The sequence below is a fragment of the Cibotium barometz genome, chromosome 27 (genome assembly GCF_041138505.1).
Source record: "Cibotium barometz isolate CiBa-2024 chromosome 27, ASM4113850v1, whole genome shotgun sequence".
In the NCBI taxonomy this organism is placed as follows: domain Eukaryota; kingdom Viridiplantae; phylum Streptophyta; class Polypodiopsida; order Cyatheales; family Cibotiaceae; genus Cibotium; species Cibotium barometz.
The window spans coordinates 45,904,657-45,927,077 of record NC_141072.1 but is presented as its reverse complement, the minus strand read 5'-3'; the positions used below and the strand labels follow the sequence as shown (position 1 = coordinate 45,927,077).

At 38.6% G+C, this 22,421-nt stretch overlaps 1 protein-coding gene across 1 annotated transcript; it reads right to left on the bottom strand.

Moving 5' to 3' along the window:
• Positions 1-15,288: 15,288 nt before the first annotated feature.
• LOC147623446 (calcium-dependent protein kinase 19-like) lies at positions 15,289-16,491 on the bottom strand. Its single transcript, XM_086821774.1, has one exon. The coding sequence runs from the start codon at positions 16,489-16,491 to the stop codon at positions 15,289-15,291; it is 1,203 nt and encodes a 400-aa protein (XP_086677900.1).
• Between the last annotated feature and the right edge of the window lie 5,930 nt (positions 16,492-22,421).

Below are 22,421 nucleotides of genomic sequence, written 5' to 3'. Positions count from 1 at the left end.
CTAAAATTGAGGATAAACTAATTCCCAAATAAACTACCTATGAAACCTTTTCTCACTAAAGGCGAACCTCTTTATCATGGATGGTTGCAAGATGAGGGTGCCTATTTTATGTCAGCAGTGGTGATGGGCGTCCTCGATTTAACATGAAAACAAGCATTTTTCCATTAACAATACCTAATCTCTCCTAGTTAGCCTAATAACTTTACTTTAAGGTCTTCTTATGAAACATCACATGCAAAGTTGGGCACCTAAAAATATAATCCGATCAAAAATCCAATCTTTCTAAGGGCCCATTTGTGTGGGTACAAAATATAGGCATATGACCTATCCCCGAGTTTTGACAAGTGGACTGTATACATTTGTATTGCCCATATGTTTTTTACACCTTAACTCATATGACCATGAAACTTTGTACATACATAACATAGAGATTAACTTGATTTAGTGAGTATTTTTTGAGGTGTTTTAGCACAAAAAACTTTTAAAATACTATTTTATGCTCCGATCATATCTACCACTTACAAGGTTAATTTTGTATGGATCTAGTGACGAAAGCATGGGGAAAGATCAATATACTGTGGATCTAAGGTAAAATTACAATTCCAATAGTTGAATTTTTATAGATCTGATTTGTTTAAAAAAAATCCTGATTGGTAGAAGCCTTTTAATTCAATTATTTAAAAAAATTAAACCTCTAAAGATAAAAACTATATGGATTGAAGTACTCGTTACCATGAATCCATGAAAAATAAATTGACTCAATTTGAGTAAGCGAATCTCCATTCTCAATCATCACAAGTAAAAATCTCAATTTTGTGTCCACTCTTCTCTTTTAAGTCTAAAACCAAGCCTAGTTAGCTTTGAAAACCTAGGGTTAGTTATCTTTCAAGCCTAGAGATGATGCCATATGTGAGTCTTGGGGTTGACACACAGCTTACATGTACATGCCAACTTGTGTCCACATTAGCTTGGAGAGGATCCACATAAGCACAAAGCCACCTCACCCTACCACCTCAAGTGTCCACATTAGCTTGGTCAACCTAGTTGACTTCCCACCTCATCATCAATGCCACATCATTTTACCACTTTTGCATGCCACCTCACATGTGTTGACATGGCATGCCACATCAGCTGAGGCCATGTCATATGTATGTCCACATCATCCATCTACATGTCAACCCATGCATCCCATGCAGAATTACCATGTCAACTCACATGGTGCCACATGGCACTCGAGCTACCACGTGGCATACATGATGCCACATCATCACCTCCTTCTCCCATGGCTCCATGCATACATACATCCTTATTTTAAAAATATGTATATAGTATTAAAATGATATTTTACTAACCTAACGACCTAATGGTTGATTTTATTTCATGCATGAAAAAACTCAATCTAAAATTTATAAACACGAAAAAAAGTAACATTTATTTAGTTTTAATTTTAATTAAAAATAAATAAATTTAAAAAATATAATTAAAATTTATATTTTTTATAAATAATAATTTGAAATTTTATTTTATTGAATTAAAAAATCTCTTATCACCTTTCAAATATGTATTTGCATTATCGATGTATTTTTATATGTATTATTAAGTAAGATCAAAGAATATTTATTTAATATAAATATAGAGTTTTTAAATAATTAAATAATTATTATGTTAATATAATAATAGATTATTATATTTTACCTTATTTTTATAATATAATATATATATTTTTAAATTAGACTAATAATATCCATATGTTTATTTATTTGTCTTAATGCAATCCTTTTTAGATAAATGCAATCTTGAATCCAAATGAAATCTTAAGTGCATAAGTTATTTTTCTTATATAACTACACATCTCTAGGATTATCTCATAAACTCACAACTTAGTTTGAGCCCTCTCTCTAGTAGGTTCCTTGAAAATGGGTTCTCAAAGTCGTTAGGAGCCGAAAGTGTGATAGGACTAGACTCCCCCATCCAAGAGGCTCTTGAAAATGGGTTCTCAAAGTCGTTAGGAGCCGAAAGTGTGATAAGACTAGACTCCCCCCCCATCCAAGAGGCTCTTGAGGGGAGGAGATGAAAAGGGTAACTCATGAGCACAAGAGGGAGTGGAGACCATGACAACATGCAACAACTGTTGCTAGTGAGCCTAACCCTCCTCCTCCTTCTCTCCTTTCCCTATCCCCTAACCCCCCCTTTTAGCTCTAAATGAGCTCATCTCTTTTGCTCCACATGAACGCCCCCTTTCTCTTTCATATGAGCACATCCCTTCTCCTCCACATGAACCACCCCCTCCTTATCCACAAGCCCCCCCTCTCCTCCACAAGGACCCACCCCTCCTTGAAAGATCCCTACCCCCTCCGCGCAACGAATTTCGGAGTGCAAGTAGCAGAAGTAGCACTTCTTGCGCAAGGTAGAACCTCTCACTCGGGGCCTCGCCCACAAGAGACTATTCCCTCGGTTCTTCCAAAACCGAACCTCGAAAAACTTCCCTCGGCTAGCAGACATAGGCGATTCCTCCATGATATTTTATTCTAACGTAGTCAAGGTCATCACTAACCAAACTGATCTAACTGAACCCGTAAGTCTCATTTTCAAATCAAGGAAGAGTCTTGCACTTGGATCATAGAGTCCAATGCTCAAGAGGCACATGCATTGATTCTTTTCATTTTAGGGATCCATCAGTTCTAACCCCATCCAATCCCATGGGTTAGCCAACTGCCCCCAACCACTGCAGTGATAGGATCCATTTAAAAATTTGGTTATATTTTGCCCCGGGTACCAGGGAAAAGAGTTCCCAAGCCCCCTAGCCGACGCTTCAAGCAAACTTCAAGATAGTCACACCACTTACACACCCAATATGAAATTTCCTGTTTCACAGATTCAATTGTCTTTAAAACAATCTTTGAATGAAACCAATATAGTATCACTGATCATAATCCTCCAAAATATCGAGCTTGAATTCTAATTTCTAATCATTCCTTCATTGGTGTACTTATGGCATTATTGGCAAAATAACCAGAACGCACACCACCTCTTCACTCAAGGGCCTTTTCAATAGTTCCTAGCTCATAGTACCTGGTAATATGATCACATAAGAAAATCTAGATGGCCTCTCCATTGAAGATCAGTAAGATCAACCAACAAATCCATATAAAAGAGCCATGGACTCATCCGTTGAGGACCAGCAAGGCCAATCAACCAGATCCATGCCCGGGTTCAAAAAATAACTTTAACTCCTTATTCCGTTTTCTTTCGAGCACTGTATGGTCAGCACCCTCTAGGCTCCTTCGCAAGCGTTTCACTCATAGGCCGCTTCCTTGGTCTCTCATCCACCGTACCGGAAGCTCACCATTTCAATGGAGCCGAGGCTGGTCAAGACCTCGGCCTCCGAGACCTTGATACGCGAGACGTCCTCCATTGACTCTCTGTTAACTATTGTAACTTTATCATTTAGGTCTCCACGATCTCATTCACAAGATGGTCAAAATGCTTCCCCAACATTCTTGACATAAAACAGTCATTTAAAAACAGGTTTCATAAATACAATTTCTAACGAACTCTCATCTTTCCACATTGTTTCACATCATTTCTCGTTATTCCACATTCTTCTACATCAATTCACATTGCTTATTCCACATCCAGTCATATGTATTCCCATCGTCCTTCATCCATTCTCATCCACATCATATTACATCTCATCTCACATCTATCCATATCTATCCTCATCATATCACATCACAACATATCCACATTGCATCTCATCCATTCATATCACATCACATCCATCTACATTCATTCAGATCCACATCACATCACATTCACATCTATTTACATTACTTCACATCCATTCACATCTACCCAAGTCCACATCACATCACATCTCATCTATCCACATCATATCTCATCCATTCATATCTAACCAAATCCACATCACATCACATTCACATCTCACGTCATCCACTCACATCGCATCACATCCATCATAGCCATTCATATCCCACATTCATTCACATGCATATCTATCACATCACATCTCATTCTCATCCATTTACATCAATCACATCCTTTCACATATCATCACATCTCATTCTCATCCATTTACATCACATCACATCTCATTCTCATCCATTTACATCACATCACATCCTTTCACATATCATTACATCTTATTCACATCTCATCACATCCACATCCACATCCACTCACATCTTATCACATCACATTCACATCGCATTCGCATTTAGTACCGTTTTCTACTTTCGATACCAATAAGACTTTTCTAAGTTTCTACCAATTAATTGGCCTAGTTAAAGGTACTTTTTCGCGATGGATATTTTCATATTCTTTCTCAAATTTCTCAAGTGAAATATATTCAATATTCTTCTTTTGAGTAAAAGATTCATGGGATTTACAAAAATCAATTCTACCCATATTTCCTAATAAAATTAATAATGCTCAAAATTTCACTTTTGATAAATACTCATAATTTGACTTATGCCAAAAATCTCTCTTTTACCATTTAATTACTTGGATCTCAAATGTCATGGGAATTCCTCTTTTTGCATAAAAATAAATTTACCAAAAATTTCTCTTTTTGTATAAAAATAAATTTATTAAAATTTACTCTTTTCTCATAATCAATTAATTATGCATAATTACAAAAAAATCTCATGAATATGATGAAAATCATTCTTTTTGCATAGGATGTCTAATCCTAGAATATGGTAGGAGAATAGCCATCTTTATGGCTAAATCCCTTGAAAAAGGATGCTTCTCAATGATAGTCTCTTAATTCAAAGCTAAACTCTAGGCTTGTTAAGCTAGAGATTAAGAAAATGGTATTTTTATGATTTTGTATTTACAAAATAATGGTTATTTCTTTTAGATTATTTATAAGTAGTTAAAAACTACTTAGATTGATTCTAAATGAGAAATAGATTATCCTATCAATTTGAAAAAAGAGAAATAATGGAATGATCTTAATCTAGAAGGATAATCATAATTAAGTTTATGATTATGGTTAAAATTATGATTAAATTCATAGCTTGATTTTAAGCATAAAAGAGGAATTACTATCATATTTTCATTACAAGCTTTTATTCTTTAGAAAAAAATTGAGAATTATCAGTAATAGCAGCGAAGCTATGGCAAAAATTTTAGAAAATATACATATCTTATTTTTATTCATAATGCTAAAAGAGGGCTTTTAGAGAGAGAGGTTTACTTAAAGAAAGCATTACAAATAAGCATAAAGATTAACTTTCTCTTAATTAAGCATTAAGACTTTAAGAAAAAGCTTGATTTAAATTAAAATAATTATTTAGAAAGCCTCGCAAGCTTGAGAGGGGTTGAGAAGAAGAAAGTCATTGAGATCAATTGGAAAAAACCATAAACAATGATTTTACCTCCAAATTTGGCTTAATTCTCTATTGGCAGTGAAGCCCCCGACTAATCAATTGGTCCACCAACAGGAGAAGAGTAACTCCAAGAGTTGTTGTAGAGAGAGAGAGTTCCAAGCTCCCAAGAGAGAGAAAAATTTAAAGGATAATAGAAAATATGATTATTTTAATATAATACTCGCATAGTATAGCTCTAATATCTTATTACAAATGACTGAGGTCTATTCATAGGTGAGGGAGGCCACTAATCAAGTCCAACTGGGTTCTAGAATTTTCCAGGTTCAGTTTGACTCAATTTGGACAAGATTTGGACCAGCTTGGCTCCCTTTTTTATTTGGTTTAATCCAGGAGAGAGGAGATAAAAATATCATTTTTTTGAATTAAAAACCCTTCCACACATGTGAAAGAGGTGCCTACCTCAAGAGTCTCCCTTTCCTTACCAAGGTGTCAAAAATGCATCATTATTCTAAAATATCTCATTTTTTAGTAATATCTCATAATTTTTAACTAATAAACCTTGTACTCAGTCAAATCTTCATCTTATGTGAACATTTACTCATTTTTGTATATTTTCTTTTATTCTTTGGATTTATCTCATCCCAATACTGGGATTAATCCAATTGGCCCATTGGAACCTTAATTGGACCATAATCCAAATTTTTTTAAAAATGTAGACCCTTAGGCTAAGGTCCCTTATACCATTTTCAATTAATTCCTAATACACATTGGAAAGTTCATTTTGAACTTCTATTTCAGGGGAATCCATTTTAGACCACTAGGAGAATTTTTATATCCAAAGATATAAAAATTCATTTTAGACAATAAATTTTTATATCCAAAGTTCATTTTGAACTTCTATTTCAAGGGAATCCATTTTATACACTAGCAAAATTTTTATATCCAAAGATATCTCAATTTTGGATTATATCTCTCTAGATATTTTCACCCATGCCCTCCTCCAATCACTTGGGTTTAGCACATGAGGAGGCCTCCCTAGAAATCTCTCGCAACTCATGGTTGTCGGGGAGATATTTTTTGTGGCCCTCGTAGACAACATTTTTCAAAGCTCGTGAGTATCAAGTCTCTAATCCAAGCCCACATATAGAGCATGCATTATAACCAGATATTGAAAGCGCTGCCAAATATGCTAATCATTGTGATGAGGTATGCCAAATATGCTAATCATTGTGATGAGGTATGCAAATAATACAAAAATATCAAAATTGTGAAATTAAATCAAATCAAGAAATCTTTGAATAATTAACTTACTAAAGCACTCTCCACAGCCTGACCAATCATGCATGGCCCACATAAGTATTCCTCACACTGTAGCCCTTTCTCCAAATTGCTTAGACGCATCATGAACTTGGATACTATCCCATAACGTGCATAGCTCGTCAACTAATGGAGCCAAGTAGATGCCCATGTTCTTAACCTTGTACTTCCTTGGAACTATCAAGGAAAGTAAAATGTGCCCCTTCTTTATTGCTAGCCATGGTGGAAGGTTATAGTTCACTAGGCAAATGGGCCACTTCTCTTCGATATGCCTCCATGCTGGAAGTGGGCACACGCATAACGTCATCTATGGATCTAGTGTTTCAATGCTAAGTCATGAAAGATGCAATGGATTTACATTTAAACATTCTTTGAATATGTGGAATGATGGGAAAGTGTCGTAAGACTTTAGCACGGACCCTTTGTCTTTGGACATCTTGCCTATATCTCGATGACCCACATTGTCGACACTCGTGAAGAGTAGCACACTCATGCCGAAAGAGAATACAATCATTCGGACAAGTGTGGTGTGTGTGCAACATTGATTTTGCTTGTACACGGTCCAAAGGCATCTCATTGTCTTCTAGTAGAATTTGATCCTTCAATAACCTCTATGATATAACAGAATGAATAGCAAAGGAGATAAATAAGACATTCATTCATGAAATCATGTGAAACATAGAGAGGGGAAGGGACGCATACCCCATAAGTTTTGAAACGCTTGTATCAGACCACCCATATATTGAGTGCAAGTTTAATATAGAGAGGCAAGTCTGGTGAACTAAAACACGTGCTCCATGGTAAAGTGGTAGACGGGCAAGCCTACATAGCTCTTTCTCCTCTCGAGAAGCATGCTCCACACATCGTCTAATGTCTTCTACTTCATGATCGTCTACTCTGTGGCTTGTGTCGTACATAGCATGAATCATGTTAGCCATGTCATGTTCTATAACTTGATCCAAGTCCAAAAAATCTTGCTTGATCCAAGTCCAAAAAAGCTTGCTCGTGTTCCAATCCCATCGAGGTTGCCTCTGTCCTTGCTCTTTTTCTCTGCTCAGTCATGAAAGATGCAATGGATTTACATTTAAATATTCTTTGAATACGTGGAATGATGGGAAAGTGTCGTAAGACTTTAGCACGGACCCTTTGTCTTTGGACATCTTGCCTATATCTCGATGACCCACATTGTCGACACTCGTGAAGAGTGGCGCACTCGTGCCGAAAGAGAATACAATCATTCGGACAAGTGTGGTGTGTGTGCAACATTGATTTTACTTGTACACGGTCCAAGGCATCTCATTGTCTTCTAGTAGAATTTGATCCTTCAATAACCTCTATGATATAACAGAATGAATAGTAAAGGAGATAAATAAGACATTCATTCATGAAATCATGTGAAACATAGAGAGGGGAAGGGACACATACCCCATAAGTTTTGAAATGCTTGTATCAGACCACCCATATATTGAGTGCAAGTTTAATATAGAGAGGCAAGTCTGGTGAACTAAAACACGTGTTCCATGGTAAAGTGGTAGACGAGCAAGCCTACATAGCTCTTTCTCCTCTCGAGAAGCATGCTCCACACATCGTCTAATGTCTTCTACTTCATGATCGTCTACTCTGTGGCTTGTGTCGTACATAGCATGAATCATGTTAGCCATGTCATGTTCTATAACTTGATCCAAGTCCAAAAAAGCTTGCTCGTGTTCCAATCCCATGGAGGTTGCCTCTGTCCTTGCTCTTTTTCTTTGCTCAGGTTGGATATTCATCGATTCATTATTGTGTGAGCAAACATTGAGGCCAATAAGTAGATGTTGCAAGTGCTCTACTGGAAATACGCCCCATTTTTTGGAATGCTCATTTTAAATTCTTTAACGTGGGTCGGGCGACTTGGTACTTGCAACTATTGCATGGACACAACGTTTTCTCTTCTAAATTGACAAAATTTGAAAGGTTCATAGCACTCACGAGCTTCATGTATGTTGAATACACGTGAATTTGGGTAAAAATGAAGGGGAGGTGGAGCTTCTTTTATACTTCATGCATGGATGGGTTGGTATATTCTTATTTTTTATGGAAAGGTGGCGGGTTGTAAAAAATTCAAAATTTGAATGTGAAAAGGCTTAAAAAATTTAACTAAAGCGGGCATCGATATCGCTGTCAAAATAGACATGGAAGTAAGCATCAAAATATAAATTTAAGTCACTTATATCGACACGTGTACTGATGCTTGTATCGATGTATATATCGACGAGTGTATCAATGCTTATATCGACATGTATATCGACACTGGGGATTTTTTACAGAATCGCAGCGCCTCACTATTCACGTTTTTGAAAACAAATTAGGGGCAGTCCTTTCTCAAAAAATTGAAGGTACCCACTTCTCTTCCTTCCCCTATCCCTTTCTTGTTTCTCTAATATGTAGCTTCTAATTGTGTCCTTTCTCTTCCCCCATCCATCTCTTGTTTCAATGGCTTTTAAATATGTTTGTCTCTAATATGCAGCTTCTAATTGTATGTTTTTTTTTGCAACTTCTAATTTGTTGAGATTCCAAGTAGCTCTTCACCTTTGTCTTATTTTTGTTTCTTCATTTGCTTTGCTTTTGATAATTGCACCCTTGGGTGTTGGGGTTAAGATTAGCTTAGATTTAAGCATGCATGCATCTTCACCTTTGTCTTATTTTTGTTTCTTCATTTGCTTTGCTTTTGATAATTGCACCCTTGGGTGTTGGGGTTAAGATTAGCTTAGATTTAAGCATGCATGCATCTAGCTTAAGGCTTGTGCATAAATTTAAACATTATGCTAAAGATATATACATAAGACTTAAGCTTAGACAAAGAGATTAAAGCTTCTACATAGAGCTTAGGTTTAGAGTTTAGGGTTTATGTATAGGATTAGGGTTTAGTATTTAGGCTTATGTTTCTTCTCTTTTTGTAGGTTTATTCAAGCCTAGAACTATCACAAGCGTTTAGGCTATGGGACTCATACGGTTTCTCAAAGAAGAGGTAAGCCCTCTTTTTTCATTTTTTGCTTATGTTTCTTCTCTTTGTGTTTTTGCACCCTTGGGTGTCAGGGATTAGGGTCGGGTTAATAGGCTTATGCATGGCCTTATGCATAAGCTTATACATAGGATTATGCATAGGGTTATGCATAGCCCTTATACATAGGCTTATGCATAAGGCTTATGCATAGGGTTATACCCTATGCATATAGGCTTATGAATAGGCTTATGCAAAAGGTTTATGCATAGGGTTATGCAATAGGCTTATGAGAGTAAGGGTTATGCATAGCCCTTATAACCCTTTGTGCATATAGGCTTAGGTAATAGCCCTTATGCATATAGGCTTATGCAATAGCCCTTATGCATAGCCGTTTATGCATATAGGCTTATGGAATAGCCCTTATGCGTATAGGCTTATGCATATAGGATTATGCAATAGCCCTTATGCATAGCCCTTTATGCAATAGGCTTATGCATAGGGTTATGCATAGCCCTTATGCAATAGAGTTTAGGGTTTATGTATAAGCTTAGGGTTAAGTATTTAGGCTTATGCTTCTTCACCTTTTGTAGGTTTATTCAAGCTTGGAACTATCAAACATTTAGGCTATGGGACTCATACAGCTTCTCAAAGAAGAGGTAAGCCCTCTTTTTTTATTTTTTTCTTATGCTTCTTCTCTTTGTGTTTTTGCACCCTTGGGTGCTGGGGATTAGGGTTAGGTCAATAGGCTTATGCTTAGGCTTAGGCCCTTATGCATAAGCCTTATACATAAGCTTATGCATAGCCCTTATGCATAGGGTTATGCATAGCCCATATACATAGCATTTATGCATATAGGCTTATGCATAAGGGTTATGCATAGTCCTTATGCATTTAACCCTTTATGCATTTAAGCTTATATAATAGCCCTTATGCATATAGGCTTATGCAATAGCCCTTTATGCAATAGGCTTATGCAATAGCCCTTTATGCAATAGGCTTATGCATAGTTCTTATGCAATAGGGTTTAGGGTTTATGTATAGGCTTAGGGTTTAGTATTTAGGCTTATGCTTATTCTCTTTTTGTAGGTTTATTCAAGCCTAGAACTATCAAGCGTTTTAATAGGCTACGGGACTCATACGGCTTCCCAAAGAAGAGGTAAGCCTCTTTTTTAAGTTTTTGTTTTTGCTTCTTCTCTTTGTGTTTTTGCACCCTTGGATGCCAGGGATTAGGGTTAGTTTAATAGGCTTACGTATAGCCCTTATGCATAACCTTATGCATAGCCCTTATGCATAGGCTTACGCATAAGGCTTATGCATAGGGTTATGCAATAGGCTTATGTATAAGAGTTATGCATAGCTCTTATGCATAACCCTTTATGCATATAGGCTTATGCAATAGCCCTTATGCATAGCCCTTTATGCAATAGGCTTATGCATAGCCCTTATGCAATAGGGCTTAGGGTCTATGTATAGGCTTAGGGTGTAGTATTTAGGCTTATGCTTCTTCTCTTTTTGTAAGTTTATTTAAGCGTGGAACTATAAATCGTTTAGGCTACAAGACGACTCATACGGCTTCTTAAAGAAGAGGTAAGCCCTCTTTTTTCATTTTTTATATATGCTTCTTCTCTTTGTATTTTTGCACCCTTGGGTGCCAGGGATTAGGGTTAGGTCAATATGCTTACACATAACTCTTATGCATAGCCCTTATGTATAACCTTATGCATAGCCCTTATGCATAGTCTTTATGCATAGGCTTACACATAAGGCTTATGTATAGGGATATGCATAGCCCTTATGTAATAGGGTTTAGGGTTTATGTAAAGGCTTAGGGTTTAGTATTTAGGCTTATGCTTCTCCTCTTTTTGTAGGTTTATTCAAGCGTTTAGGCTTTGGACTTATACGGCTTCAAATAAGAGGCAAGCCTTCTTTTTTCATTTTTTGTATATGCTTCTTCTCTTTGTGTTTTCCACCCTTGGGTGCTCGAGATAAGGGTTAGGTTATGCATAGCCCTTATGCATAAAAGTTATGTATATCCCTTATGCATAGGGTAATGCATAGCCCTTATGCATAGCCTTTATGCATAGGCTTACGCACCTAGCTCATGTATAGGGTTATGCAATAGCTTATGCATAAGGGTTATGCATAGGGTTATGCAATAGGCTTACGCATAAGGGCAAAGTCCTTATGTATAACCCTTAATGCATATAGGCTTATACAATAGCCCTTATGCGTATAGGCTTATGCATAGGGTTATGCATAAGCCCTTATGCGTATAGGGTTATGCATAGCCCTTATGCATATAGGCTTATGCGTCATGCATAAGCCCTTATGCAATAGGATTAGGCATGACGTTATGCATAGGATTACGCATAAGGGCTTATTGCATAAGCCCTTATGCAATAGGATTACACATAAGACCTTATGCATAGGCTTACGCATAAGGTAGCCCTTATGCTACATGTTGCCTTTTTTATTTAAGCACTCTTATTGTTTTGTTTATGTAGACCATGGATCGTACACCTGGCGACACACCCACATCATCATATAGCCCCAACCTCTCCACCTTCCCTACATCATAGGTAATGTCCCCATAGCAATTTCACCATTTCATGTCACAGATGAACCCTGAGAAAAGGGCTATGGTGCAAGCCTACTTTGGGGGAGGCGTTGGCACTTCTCCATAGCCATCACAACCCACCACTACACAAGCCATGCCCTCAGATACTCCATGTGGCACGCCACCCACACAAGCCTTTCCTGGGCTCACTTGACTACTAGTTATCATAGACGAGATTGTTCTTTGGGTTGTTGCTGTGGTTGTGATTCCATGGATGATTCTTCCTCTCAACACCATAGAGCGTCCACCCATTGCCAGTTGTGGGGAGACATTGCGCTCATGCTCATCTCGCTATTCGACACAAATCTAGCTACCCCCATTCTGGCTCGTTCTCTCTATCAAGTAGTGGATGGAAATGTGGTCTTAGATGATGTTGGCAACGAGATGAATTCTCGAATCCCCGCCGCGAGTTATGCCATGTAGCCTTTTCTCCACGACTACATGACCACATGGCATAAACTTGATAAGGCCAAGAAGGAACAAGTCGTGAATCAAGTCAAAAGTGAGTTTTTTCCAACACCACCAGGTGGTGAAGAGGTCCATCTTAGATGGATAAAAGATCGCATGGTGAATGTGATAAAGCACTGACACAACGACATCACATACAAGGTAAAGTCAGGGGGACAAAAGCCTTGGAATTGCTCACAAGAGATTTGGGAAGAGGAGTGTAGAAAGCACCGTGCAAATCCCCAAAGATACAAGTAGCAGGAGCAAGCCGCAAGTGAATGGAGAGCATAGGGAACTCTCATCATGCAAGCGGTGGCTGGGATGCTTTCCACACCTACTTTGTACGTGTTAATACACATATCACTCACTTTTTTGTGGCCTAATGGGCATTTCATTTTTTTTAAAATAAGTACTCATGTTTCATGCTTTGAGCTCTGCGAGTGGTCAGTCGTGCTGCGAGTGATACGGAGGAAAGGTACGCCCTAGTGCATGGGATGTATGCTCTCCTCGAGCAACTCAGTTAGAGGGACAGAACATGAATTAGATGGATGTGGTGAACATGCTAAACCTCTACATTTTTCACTCATCAATTAGTTTTTTCCTCACTTGTCATTTCTAAGTTTTTTTTCCTTGAATACTCTGTTGCACGGACCAATGCCAAACCTTGAGGATAACACTGATGATTAGGGGCTACGTATAGGAGTCGAGTCTTAGTAGCGTACTTCTTTTTATCGGCTCTATGCCTTTTTTTGTGTACTTTTTGTCAGCTCCATTATGAGGTATGTAACTTTTGTTACTTAATATAAATTTTCGTTTCATGGCTTTTCAGTACAAAATATGGATGTAATTTGTAACAATGGTATACAAGTACCCCTAGCTGTTGGAATACACCTTGGTGTACCATTGTAAAATAAGAAATAAAATCTGCATCCGTCGATATAAGCGTCAATATAATCGTCGAAACACGCATCGAAAAAAGCATCACTGCTGTAAGTGTCAAAATGAGTGTCTTAAATTGCGTCATTGTATTTCGTTGAAACTCGCGTCAAAATAAGCGTTGAAATAGGCGTTGAAAAATAAAGTTATTTTCGATGCTTTTATGGATGGTTTGAACATAGAGAAAATCCTCAAAAGCCTCAATATGCATGTCATAAAAAGCGTCAATATCATACCGTCGATATATATGAGTCAAAATCGAAAATCAATCCACCTGTAATAATGATATACACCTATCTTTTTAGGCACTTTGTTTTAGACGAAAGTCTACAAATTTAAAACCATATTTATTACTACATAATAAGAGACTATTGCATGTATTTTTAAACATCTCATTCACAAGATATTATTTTTTTAGCAAACCCCTAAAAAGACATATTTATGTCCTGTTCTACCAAACTAGTGTTAATGCTCCCATAAATAAAGGGGGCTTTGAGAAAAGCTTGGAGAGAGACTCAGCCTCAATAAATATAACATTAAAAAAGTCCTTTCCAAGATAGAAAACCTATAACACACTTGCGTGTAATGTAAAATTTCCTCGTCCAACCATCTACTAATGTCGCGAACAAGGCCAGGACACAATGATGTTGTATGCTGAGAGAAAACCTCCCTGATTTCAAGGGAGACACACACACATACCTTTTTTCTTCTTAGAGCTTGTATGTTTAGTGACATACCTATCACATATCCACTCTAAGTGTTCTTCAAACTTGGCTCGCTTCTCTACTATGGCTACAATGACCCCTCGTCACCTCCAAGAGCCCTCTTCATCTCTTCATCAGATGGCCAGTCTCCCCAACCTCCGATGCTCTCATCCCAAGCTACCCACTACGTACTCGCCATGTACGTAGACGTATGTGTGTTTACTTCATACACCACCCACGTCGTCCCTAAATGTTGTGTTTTTTAATTATATTAGAGCTGGTCTTGTGTTTGTATGTGAGCCTCTTAACAATTCTATGTAGTGTTTATACTTATCCTGGAAACTCTGACATTAAAATATTTTGCTAGTATTACTGACGTATGAACATCATGATGAAGGGTTAACTTGACAGTTTACAACAACTGATGTAAATTTTGATGGTAACTCTGGTGTAATATAGTTATATATACATTTAATTCTTCCCCCCCTAAAAAAAAGGAAGTAGCTCCAACTTCTGGTGTTATACAAAACAAGTTGGTGTGTGTAGCTTCGTCATTGCAATTATTCAAAAAGTGGTGCATATTTTTGCTCTTCGATTATTTTATTTATTGAGTTAAGATCAAGATCATTAATTAATGCTCCTAAGATTATATTATTAAGATCAACATCACTAGTTAATGCTCTTAAGATTATAATATTGTTTCTCCAATAGGCAAAGATCACAAGAGGTAGCTATCTCCTTATGGAGTTTTACAAAAGAAGGTGCCCAACTATTTGGGTGATTTTTTTTAAATGCTCTTTGATTATTTTGTTTATAAATGTTGTTGCTCAAAATAGTAAATCATCGCTTTGAAAACATGATCGAAATCATTGGGAATATGGCTTATAAGACGGCACCAGTACGTCCTTCTTTAAAAACGAAACTTGAGCTTCATTCTCGGCGTAGTCTTGCAGCGTAATTATGGACCCTTGATCGCAAGAATGAAAACAATGTTTCATGAATTTGCTCAGTTTTGGTCGTCGTTGGATGATCAACAACTGTTTCGACTGCAGTTATTGGTGCCCCGCAAGGACTGCGCCAACACTCATCCTGTATGAAAACCTCCTCTTGTACTACTGCTGGTGGACTAGACGACGTTGATATTACAGGCTCTTGTGCAGGTAGCTGCGTTGGGCATGGAGCTGATAAACCTCTAGCTGCAACTGCCTCGTCTTCACAACAAGGCTCATCCCGACGTATGGATGTGGGAGGTCGTACAGCTGCTGCTGCAGATGGGCAGCAAGAAGCTGACAGAACTCCCACAACTGGCCTTGCAATGTGGTTGATGGGCAGCCAGGGGTGAGCGCGCAAGCGGCTCAAAGTCATTCTCTTGCAAGGATCTACTCGCAGCAGTCCTAGGAGAAGCTCCTTTGCATGGGGGGAGAAGACAGGCCATGGGTTGTTTAGGTAGAGAAGTAGCTTTCGAGTGCGGATGGAACGACAGAGTTCGGCCGGTGTTTCGCCTTTGAAGGGCATGGAGCCGCAGAGGAGGACGTAGAGCAGCACGCCCATGCTCCACAAGTCGGCTGCCTCGTTGTAGGGTTTACGGCACAGAATCTCCGCCGCCATATACGAGGGCGTACCCTCCATATCGTAGAAGACCTTGTGAGCCGCGAGGTCTGCCGCCATGCCGAAGTCCACCAGCTTCAGCTCGCCATAGCCGCTGCTCCTACGCGGCAAGAGCAGAGTCTCCAGCTTGATGTCCCTGTGCATGATGCCGCGCTCGTGACAAAAGCACACTGCCTTCACCACGGCAGCGAAAGCCTCGGCCGCCTCCGCTTCCGCCATCACCCTCCCCTCCTGCCGCTCTTTCTCCAGATGCTGAAACAGGTCGCCTCCCTCGCAAAGCTCCATCACTGCGTGAAGCTCCTTCTCGTCTTCGAATTGCGCCTCCAGCCTCACTACGTTGGGGTGACCCTGCAGCCTCGCCAGCATGGCCAACTCATTTCGCGCGTGGGCCAGCCCCAAGGCGTCAGCCTTGCTGGTGGTCTTGCACGCATACTCACGCCCCGTTGGTGACCTGCTCCTGCACACCCTCACAATCCCGTCGGAACCACGCCCCAGTTCGCCTCCGAGGTGGTAAATCTCTTCCATCTCTAATTACACAAGCACACTGTGTGTGCGCCTCTCATACATAATTATACAAGCCTCTCGTTGCAGAGTCGGCCAGCTTATAGCCCGACATATGATGTCCCGCTTACGTACCGATCCCAAATCATCATTGACACCCCACATTGGTAATGCATTAGTTTATGCATAAACAGATCTATGCATACGAACAACATAATATAGTAGTGATGAATTGAGAATTGGGATCCTTAAAACTTGACATGGACAAAATGTCACAATATTCAGATACTTGACACTAGAAGCACACGTTATTGGAGCACTAGAAGCACACGTTATTGGAGCACCCTTGGTAGATTTACCGAGGGTCGATCAATGTGATCTAAAAGCACATCATCTTGTTAAACGGTTATATAATCGATCAAAGGGATCTAAAAACACATCAACCTATTAAATGGCGGTTAGCTCTACCAAGGGTGTTATGGCATTTGATTCTATTAGGGTTTCTTCTTCTACAAGAATTATCCAAAATGGTACATCTTCATCTTGCAGATTCTTGATGGACCTTTTTAGCTCCTTTTGTGGGAGAGAAAAGAGAGAAAAATCCTTCACAACTATTCCTAGTGAATGTGTACAGAGCAAGAGGGTGAAGCTATATAGATAACACATTGTTTGTGTTGAAGCTTACCAAACTATGGATCAAGCAAAAGCTTATAATAAATACAAGCTTTGTTTGTGTGTGGTATGCAATCACTTCTCAAAAATAGTCAGCATAGGCACATAGTATTCTACAACTAGGGACATTCATACAAAGCTGATATTGTGGGCACCTGTAGTTGATATGACCATGGTTACTGAGTTGTGTCTATGTAACGTACTCATACGTACGTATTTTTGGGTCCATTTGACTAGGCGATTTTTAGCATCTATATTTAATGTATAAAAGTAGGAAATACTTAGAGGACATAAAAGATTAATTTTGGTGTCACTTTTGGGATTTTTTTATGTATGTTTTGTGGTGTCATTTGTATGCGATTTCTATTCTATACTTAATCATGTTAGAAAATGTACAAGAGGGTCATAGTGAGTGGTTTAGCCTAAAGGAAACTCATATGGGGGTTTACATAATAAATATAACCACAACGAGTGCCCGAAACGGGGCCTGGACACCAAATTGACCCTTAATTTTTAGTAACGGCCTCGCATGAGGGTGTAGATAACTTTATTTGTTAAAAAGATGAATTAAAGAAAGTTAGTTCATCACAAGATGAATAAAGTCCGTGTTCAGATAATTGAGAGATTCCGCACGGGGTGGTCAGTATTCGCGAAACGAGTCCAACACCATTTTCCAGTGTTTTTAAAAAAATGTATCTTCTCTAATTTGGTTCAAGTGCACGTTTTTAGAAGAGATTTTATGTCTTTGACGATTTTGTACATGATAATCTACTAATTCTCGTAGGCTATTTTTTTGGGGCTTCTTCCAGAGGATTTTCTGTGTAGGATAGAGAGAGAGAGAGAGAGAGAGAGAGAGAGAGAGAGAGAGAGAGAGAGAGAGAGAGAGAGATTTTGGAGATTCAGGCTGGCCGTCCTTAGACAGGGAACGCCGGACAGAGATTGCGATTTGTGCCCTCTAGGGGCCATTTGGTAGAACCCAAAGTGGATGAGATTTACTAGAGGCATACTCGGGATAGCCGCCCACAGTGGTGGTTGGGTGGACGGGCATTGGAGAAAGGCTCTATTAGCGAGATCTTTTGTTGGTGATTCTCTCTCTGATTTTGAGATTTTTGTATTGACGAATATTATTGTTACTTTGGATTTGTACACGAATATGGTTTATTGAAAATCTATTCGTTTTCTAAAGCATGAGTGATTTTTATGTAAGATTTGAGAAATTTTGTGTTAGAACGTAGAACAGAAGATGGGTACGTTTCAGTCTGGCCCCTCCTATTCTTAAACTCTTAAACAAGAACTAGTACACTTTCCACAAATGTCATGAGCAGAGTAAGTAAGCCTTGCTCCAAGTTTAAGCATAGCGAAAAGTGTTACGGTTTGTCTGTCTGTCCCTATGTGGATAATTGGGGGTTGCCTACTTATCATTATGTTTGAAGCATGATACTTGGGAGATTCCAAATATTCCATGTGTAGGATATATGAATTTAGGGACGGTTGGAACTAAGTGTTAGATTTAGTACTTATGTGCTGTTGTGTAATTTTAGCAGGTGTTGCTAATGTGTAATATGTTTGAATGGACAACCTGTAGGAGGTTGGTGAGATTCACGAGCTTTGTGCTCATAAGCCGATATGGGTGGGACATGATGGCAGTGATTTGGCATGAGCAATGACCGGAAAAGTTTTTCTTTTAGTATATTGGATTTGGCGGGATAGCCAATTATTTTTGTATTTTGGTTGTGGTACTTACTACGAGATATTTATATAGTTTGTTGGCCACCCACTGTTGTTATACATGGGCATGGACCTATTAATTTGGTTGCATATGAATTAGCCCTTGGGGATATATATGTAGCTCCTTCTCGTCTTCGAATTGCACCTCCAGCCTCACTACGTTGGGGTGACCCTGCAGCCTCGCTCATCATTGCCAACTCAACTCGCGTGTGGGCCAGCCCCAAGGCAGCAGCCTTACAGGTGGTCTTGCATGCATATTCACGCCCCATTGGTGACCTGCTCCTGCACACCCTCACAATCCCATCGTGGAACCATGCCCCACTTCGCCTCCGAGGTGGTAAATGTCTTCCATCCCTAATTGCACAAGCACATTGTGTGTGTGCCTCTCATACATAATTATACAAGCCTCTCATTGCAGAGTCGGCCAGCTTATAGCCCCACATATGATGTCTCGCTTACGTACCAATCCCAAACAGGGATTTCACTGACGTAAACGAAAACATGTGAACATGTTAATAACACAAAAAATCTTGTGATTACATGTTATATTCACAAAGCTTTCACAAGGGCCTAAAAAAATTATCTTTGTCGGGCATAAAAAATCTTCCTAGGTGGCCACTGACCTGCTATTATGTGAAGATGGTAACATGAGAACATGTGAATAGCTTATCACCATGTGTAGCCAAGCTTTTAAGGGGTTCCCAAATGGCAAGTGACCTGTTATTTTGTGAACGGTAACATGAGAACATGTGAATAACTTGTTCACATGTGCTATTATCACAAAAAATCTTGTGATCACGTGAATATTAAATCCTTGATCCCAAATCATCATTGACACCCACATCGGTAATGCATTAGTTTATGCATAAACAAATCTATGCATAAACAGATCTATGCATACAAACAAGCTTATAATTATGCATAAGCTCTTCTCCCTATATAATATAGTAGTGATGAATTCAGAATTGGGATCGGTAAAACTTGACATGGACAAAATGTCACAATATTCAGATACTTGACACTAGAAGCACATTATTAGAGCACTCTTGGTAGATTTACCAATCGATCAATGTGATCTAAAAGCACATCATCTTGTTAAACGGTTATATAATCGATCAAGGAGGTCTAAAAACACATCAACCTATTAAATGGCAGTTAGCTCTACCAAGGGTGTTCCGGCATTTGATTCATTTGATTCTATTAGGGTTTCTTCTTCTACAAGAATTATCCAAAACACATCAACCTATTAAATGGCAGTTAGCTCTACCAAGGGTGTTCCGGCATTTGATTCTATTAGGGTTTCTTCTTCTACAAGAATTATCCAAAATGGTACATCTTCATCTTGCAGATTCTTGATGGATCTTTTTAGCTCCTTTTGTGGAAGAAAAAAATCCATCACAACTATTCCTAGTAGATGTGTACAGAGCAAGACGGTGAAGCTATAGATAACATGTAGTTTGTGTTGAAGCTTTCCAAACTATGGATCAAGCAAAAGCTTATAATAAATACAAGCTTTGTTTGTGTGGTATGCAATCACTTCTCAAAATAGTCAACATAGGCACATAGTATTCTACAACTAGGGACATTGATGCAAAACTGATATTGTGGGCACCTATAGTTGATATGACCATGGTTACTGAGTTGTGTCTGTGTAACGTACTCATATGTATGTATTTTTGAGTCCATTTGACTAGGCGATTTTTAGCATCTATATTTAATATAAAAAAGTAGAAAATACTTAGAGGACATAAAAGATTAATTTTGGTCACAAATTTAGTAATTTAGATATGTCGATTTTGGGTCAATTTTGGAATTTTTTATGCATGTTTTGTGGTGTCATTTGTATGCGATTTCTATTCTATACTTAACCATGTTAGAAAATGTATAAGAGGGTCATAGTGAGTGGTTTAGCCTAAAGGAAACTCATATGGTGGTTTACATAATAAATATAACCGTGCAACGAGCACCCAAAATAGGGCCAGAGGACACCAAATTGACTCTTAATTTTTAGTAATGGCCTCGTATGAGGGCGTAGATAACTTTATTTGTTAGAGAGACGAATTAAAGAAAGTTAGTTCATCACATGACGAATAAAGTCCGTGTTTAGATAATTGAGAGATTCCACATGGTGTGGCCGGTATTCGCAAAATGATTCTAACACCACTTTTCAGTGTTTTTTTAAATGTATCTTCTCTAATTTGGTTTGAATGCATGTTTTTAGAAGAGATTTTCTATCTTTGACGATCTCGTGCATGATTATCTACTAATTCTCGTGGGCTTTTTTTTAGCTTCTTTTCCAGAGCCTTGAGGATTTTCTGTGTACTATAGAGAAGAGAGAGAGAGAGAGAGAGAGAGAGAGAGAGAGAGAGAGAGAGAGAGAGAGAGAGAGAGAGAGAGAGAGAGAGATTTTGGAGATTCGGGCCGACCGTCCTTAGACAGGGAACGCCAGATAGAGATTGTGATTTGTGCCTTGTAGGAGCCATTTGTTGGTAGAACCCAGAGTGGACGAGGTTTACTAGAGGCATAAACGGGATAGCCGCGATGTCCACAGTGGTGGGTGGACGGGCATCAGAGAAAGGCCCTATTGGCCAGATCGTTTGTTGGTGATTCTCTCTCTGATTTTGAGATTTTTGTATTGACGAATATTATTGTTACTTTGGATTTGTACACGAATATGGTTTATTGAAAATCTCTTCATTTTCTGAAGTATGAGTGATTTTTATGTAAGATCTGAGAAATTTTGTGCATAGAACAAAATATGGGTACATTTCAGTCTAGACCCTCCTATTCTTAAACTCTTAAACAAGAATTAGTACACTTTCTACAAATGTCATGAGAAGAGTAAGTAAGCCTTGCTCCAAGTTCAAGCATAACGAAAAGTGTTACGGTTTGTCTGTCTATCCCTATGTGGATAATTGGGGAATGCCAAAAAACCATTATGTTTGAAGCATGATACTTGGGAGACTCTGAATATTCCATGTGTAGGATATATGAATTTAGGGATGGATGGAAGAACTAAGTGTTAGATTTAGTGCTTATGTGCTGTTGTGTAATTTTAGCAGGTATTGCTAACGTGTAATATGTTTGAATTGACAACCTGCATGTTGGTGAGATTGACGAGCTTTGTGCTTATAAGCTGGTACGGCTGGGACATGATGGTGGTGATTTGGCATGAGCAATTACCGGGAAGGTTTTCCTTTTAGTATATTGGATTTGGCGGGATAGCCAATTATTTTCGTATTTTTCTTGTGGTATTTACTACGAGATATTTTTATAGTTTGTTGGCCACCCACTGTTGTTATACATGCGCATGGACCTATTAATTTGGTTGTACATGAATTAGCCCTTGGGGATATATATGTATTTGTCCTTAGTGATTTGGATAGGAAAGATTTAGATAAGCTTTTGGTAAAAGTAACTCTAACTTTATGTAAAGGGAAAGCCCATGCAAGAGCTTGCAACTATTTTTGGCATGTGGGATATTTTTGTGAATAAAGACATAAATACCCAAGAAGTGGGAGGATGCCAACACTTCTTGGGGGGAAGATTGCACC

Excerpts from the sequence above, each read along its gene's own strand:
- LOC147623446 (XM_086821774.1), bottom strand. The coding sequence starts at position 16,491 with ATGGAAGAGATTTACCACCTCGGAGGCGAACTGGGGCGTGGTTCCGAC.